The 5,052-nt window shown below is 35.2% G+C and overlaps 1 protein-coding gene across 1 annotated transcript; it reads left to right on the forward strand.

The window, feature by feature from the left end:
* The first annotated feature begins 1,215 nt into the window (after nucleotides 1-1,215).
* LOC108751562 (putative E3 ubiquitin-protein ligase UBR7) lies at nucleotides 1,216-4,838 on the forward strand. The gene is made up of 7 exons (XM_018491797.1): nucleotides 1,216-1,819; nucleotides 1,918-2,106; nucleotides 2,193-2,339; nucleotides 2,636-2,747; nucleotides 2,850-3,025; nucleotides 3,141-3,300; nucleotides 3,408-4,838. The coding sequence occupies exons 1-7, from the start codon at nucleotides 1,499-1,501 to the stop codon at nucleotides 3,557-3,559; spliced, it is 1,257 nt and encodes a 418-aa protein (XP_018347299.1). The 5' UTR covers nucleotides 1,216-1,498; the 3' UTR covers nucleotides 3,560-4,838.
* The last annotated feature ends 214 nt before the right edge of the window (nucleotides 4,839-5,052 follow it).

A 5,052-nucleotide genomic window follows, 5' to 3' on the forward strand; every position in this document is an offset into this window, starting at 1 on the left:
TCATGATGCACAGAAAATGCTAATATTATTTTTAGATGGAAAGGTATAGAAATATGCTCTATGCAATTCCTATAAATGAATTCCTAAAAATGCATTAGGATTGAAAAGGATTTATTATAACATTTATAAATCCGTATTTCTGAAAATCTAAATCCATTTTAATCCATTCTCGTTTGCTGGGGCACGAATCGCGCCATGGAACATTAAGGACACAATTGTGTAAAACCGCGGATCGTTAGTGATTGGTCAGATCCTTCGATGCGCGAATACACGCGTACGGCAATATGCGTTATGAGACGGCATCCTTACATTTAGTGCGGTAAGCGGCACGAGCCCCAGTGACAAATTCACATCACTAACCACTTTTTAATAGAATTAATTGATTTAAATGCAATTATTAAGTAAATTTGTTGAAAAAATATAATTAATGAAATGTGCATAAAAATAAGTTAATATATTTAAAAAATTCATATTAAAGTTTATTTATCACTAACCCGTGCCGCTTACTGCGCTACATGTAATAGAAGGGAAAAGAAGCAAGCGACATGATTTGCGCGATTCCTATAATTATCTAATTAGTTTCTGTGTACCACGTATTGCGCTACATGGAATCACACCTTGACTCACAAACTTTTTCAATTGCACTTCAAAACTCTTTATACGAAATACAAATGATTTAAAATAATAATTTTTACAATCGCAGGTTTTGTCCGGTCATGTACATTCGAATCGACTAATGTCGATTTGTGTTATCAAATAGGAAGTACCCATAGTGTTTAAGGCTTAACATGACGCGAACATCTAGTCGCCATATTGTTCTGGTACAACGAACATATTGAAGCTCGTTGGGTATATTGGTGCATGTACCGCAAACAAACCTAAAGCCTTATGCAGCGGTCGCGCGTAAGCGTATTTGTGTATCGCCAATCACAGAATCATTCTCTTAGATTTGTTTGCAAATTTTTGCAAGTAGATCTAAGAAAATGAGTATGATTGGCAATACGCGTCATGGGACAGCATTCTTATATTAAACATATAGACTTCCAAAATTCATTGCCATCGCTGAAAATCTATAATTTACGTTATGTCTATTATACATTTTCAGTACTGTGAATTTTGGAACACAGTTATTACTGCGCAATTGCGTATGCTTTGATCTTTGACGCTTGACGCTGCCATGTAAAGATATCTTGACGTCGAAGGTGCCTACAGAGAGCACGTTTTGATATTCACTACTGAAAATCTATAGTACACGTAACATATATTGTATAGTTTCAGTACTGGCAGTGAATATCGGAACCCAGAGAGTTGTGCTATTTGTATATACTATGATATATATCATCGACAAGATATTCGTTGCCCGTTGGCCCATCGGTGCTTACATTTAAGATTTTGATGCAGGGGTGAGAAGGTGTGCGATTCCTTCGTTATGAGGAGGATCGGACTTCATTGAACGAAAAAAAATTGAGTGAAAGGTCGATAAGATGCGACACATCGAATGCATCGCTGCCAGTTCGTGAATCGTTCGACGCTCGCAATTCACTCTAACCATCCATGTTTTGAACGGATTGTTTCGACGCTCGCGAAGATCCCGACTTCAAATCTCTTCACCTTACGACTCCGCGGTAGACAGACCCTTTCGTCGCATTTTTTCATTAATTACAACGAAATCGGAAATATGTCTGACCAGTTAGCCGAATCTGTGGAGGACGACAGTTCCGTCACAATGCTCGATGTTCTCCAGGTAGAAAATCAGCTCGAAGAGGATGCATATGCCGTTCTAGGCGCATCCGACGACCAGAATTGTACTTACAGTAAGGTAGCAATGCTTTTGATCTTTTATCTGTGATAATATTGCGCTTTACAATTTTGTTCTCCATTTAACTAATTAGTTTGTTTATTTACAACTGTTTATAGGGATATATAAGACAGGCGTTGTACGCATGTAAAACATGTTGCTTAGATAAAATTCGAGCTGCCGTCTGTTTGGCATGTAGCTTTCACTGTCATGAAGGCCATGAACTTATAGAACTGTATACAAAGCGACACTTCAGATGTGACTGTGGAAATACTAAGTTTGATGGCAAACAATGTAATCTAGAGAAAGTAATGACTCTTTTACTTACATACTTTTGTACGTTTTACATAAAATTATGTTGAGCTGATTGACCAATGTTTGTTGTGCTTTCTAGCTAAAATCTGCTATCAATACTGAAAATAAATACAATCAGAATTTTGACGGTGTTTATTGCATCTGCGCAAGACCATATCCTGATCCAGAAGGTGATGAAGATGACATGCTACAATGTATAATATGTGAGGATTGGTATCATTTGAAGGTAAATTACAAAATAATCCATATGTAACTTATATTTGTATTAACATCTTTTGTACTTATATTAATTATCTAAAGAATTGATATATATATATATATAAACTTTAGAAAAGTCAAAGTTAGAGTATCCACAAGATAAAAGATAAAAAAAAAATAATAAAAACAAAAGTAAAATGTTGTTGATTTGATTAACTTCTAAAAGATTCACTTAAGATTTATTCTATGTATATACATATGTCTGTAATGTATGTGTCTTTAATGAAGATAAACTTTAAAGGACTAAAAAGGATTTTTTCTTAGCATTTGGAATGTAACAACAGTACACCAGCAGATAATGCTTATGATGAAATGATATGTGCAGGCTGTATGAAGAAAAACAACTTTCTGTGGAAATATGCAACGAAATATGCAGGTTACTTGGACTCTTGTGATACCTACACAAACTGAATTGTAAATTATTATTTTTAATGTATTTAATTATAAGCTTATGAATATGTTATTTTGCTACAAGTAGTCCTAAAGAAAGCAGATGTGAAATTGGATGTATCTGAAAAAAATGAAGAAATAAACATCAGTGAGTTGTCCAAAGGATGTCAAATGCCAAAATTTAGTTGTGCAGATACTAAAGGAAGCTGTTTTTGGATAGAAGGTTGGAGAACTACACTGTGCACTTGCGACGAATGCAAATTGGTGAGATATTGAATTTTTTAGTATACTTTTGTTATTATTGACATATTACATTTGTTAACAGATTTGTGCGTTCTTTTGTGACAATCTTTTATTATATTTTTTATCGTTATTGCAGTTATATAATGCGAAAGGCATTGCATTTTTACTTGACCCAAAAGACAGTGTACAAGCATATGAGGAAGCAGGAAAAATGAATAAGCAGGAATCTCAATACGAAAAAGGCATGAAAGCTCTTGCCAGCATGGGGCATGTACAAAAGCTGACAGCGATTGAAGGTAAAACTCTGAGATTAAAAATATTCTATGAGATATGTTTTCAATTAAATTTTTCAGAAAATGTGTATTACTTTACTAACGTTTAAGCTGTTTATAATTGTTCACAGAATATAACAATATGAAAGAACGGCTAATGCAATACCTACAGAAGTTTGCTGAAAACAAGAAAGTTGTACGTGAAGAAGATATTAAAGAATTCTTTTCGGAAATGGAATCCAAAAAACGTCCTAAAGTGACAGTGCCAACATATTGTCGTTAAAAACTTATATTTATACATGGTGTCCCACCATTTTTGGCAAAGCACTTTTATGTTGCTAGAGCGAACTAAACTGAGTCGAAAAGTTCTATACTGTTTTGCAATTTTTGAAATAGTTAACGAAATTTATAAAAGTAGCCAAATTCATCCGGTCTACCACCGAATGTAAGCAGACGGCGAGATAAGATCGCCCAGCGAGGCATGTGTTTGCTATCACTAGGCATGTTAATGCTAATATCGCTTGTAAACAATGTGCCTAGTGACGAAGAACATGTATCTCTGCAGTGATGCCAGATTCTGGCTTGCGCCAGTGATGGAAATTTAATCGCGGAAATTATCCGCGTAACACAGAATCCGTCCCTCCACTTTTGCCTTACCGCGCTTCAGGCAAAAAGGAAGGCGAAAAAGATAGTCTGCTATTGCTGTTTCGCTCATTCAGCGCCGAAGCTGGCCGAGCGTAGCATCACTTGATGGAGCAAAAGTGGAGGGACTGATTCTCTGTGTTGTGCGGAGCCAAATTTCCATCACAGGTTTGCGCTACCACTTGGTAATGCGTGGTGGGGGAAGAGTAGAGGTAGTTGCCGATAGCTATAGCTTCATAGCAATTACTATGGCAACTATCCCAATTCTTCCTCTACCACGCATTACCAAATGGTAGCGCAAGTCAGAATTTGGCACAACTCTCTGGGCGGTCCTATTTCGCCGCGCACTTGCATTTGGCGATAGGCCGGGCGAATTTGGCTATTTTTATAAATTTATATCTCGTTAACCATTTTGAAAATTGCAAAATGGTAGAGAACTTCTCGACTTAGTTTAGTTCGTTCTATTTACACAAAAGCGCTTTGCAAAAAATTACGTGACATCCTGTACAGCCAGTCATAGAAAGGTTGTAACACTTTTTCTTCGATGAGTTTCGGAATGCCGCCTATTTACCAAACGATTGGTTCTTATTTGTGGATCCATGAATTGCTCGGTGAGCAAGCTGTATTCCGAAACTAATCGAAAAAAATGTTGCAACTTTTCTGTGATCGGCTGTATATACCCCCATAGTTAACGATCTAAACAAAAATAGACATTTTATTGTTTCTAGCAGGATATCTTGAGTTTTGAGAATTTTACATCTAATGTTTAATTGGTATATGTCACTACATTGAAAAATCTTCATATATATCTTGAATCCATATATATATATTGAAAAATTTCCATGTATAATTACAGGAAAAGATTGAAAGAAATGTGAAGAAACGTAATTTGCAGATATAAATATAATGTCAAAGAAAGGTATTAATTAAGAGAAAAGGTTTCTTTGCATGTATATTATAACATTTAATCTTTAATTCGAACTAATTACGAATAAATTTTTTATTGAAAAATATAACGAGCAAGTTCTCGATTTCCTATCACTTCCTTATCATTTATTTTTTTGCTCCCATACATATTTAATATTTTCTGAGATTAAGAATACTCCTCAATATTGAGCTAAGAATTCTGTTGAT

This window comes from Trachymyrmex septentrionalis, unplaced genomic scaffold (assembly GCF_001594115.1).
Source record: "Trachymyrmex septentrionalis isolate Tsep2-gDNA-1 unplaced genomic scaffold, Tsep1.0 scaffold5, whole genome shotgun sequence".
Classification (NCBI taxonomy): domain Eukaryota; kingdom Metazoa; phylum Arthropoda; class Insecta; order Hymenoptera; family Formicidae; genus Trachymyrmex; species Trachymyrmex septentrionalis.

Bases quoted from the DNA above. Each gene is read 5' to 3' on its own strand.
- LOC108751562 (XM_018491797.1), top strand. From the start codon at position 1,499: ATGCATCGCTGCCAGTTCGTGAATCGTTCGACGCTCGCAATTCACTCT. The intron at 1,820-1,917 runs GTAGCAATGCTT...AACTGTTTATAG, and splicing joins AGAATTGTACTTACAGTAAG to GGATATATAAGACAGGCGTT. The intron at 2,107-2,192 runs GTAATGACTCTT...TGTGCTTTCTAG, and splicing joins AACAATGTAATCTAGAGAAA to CTAAAATCTGCTATCAATAC.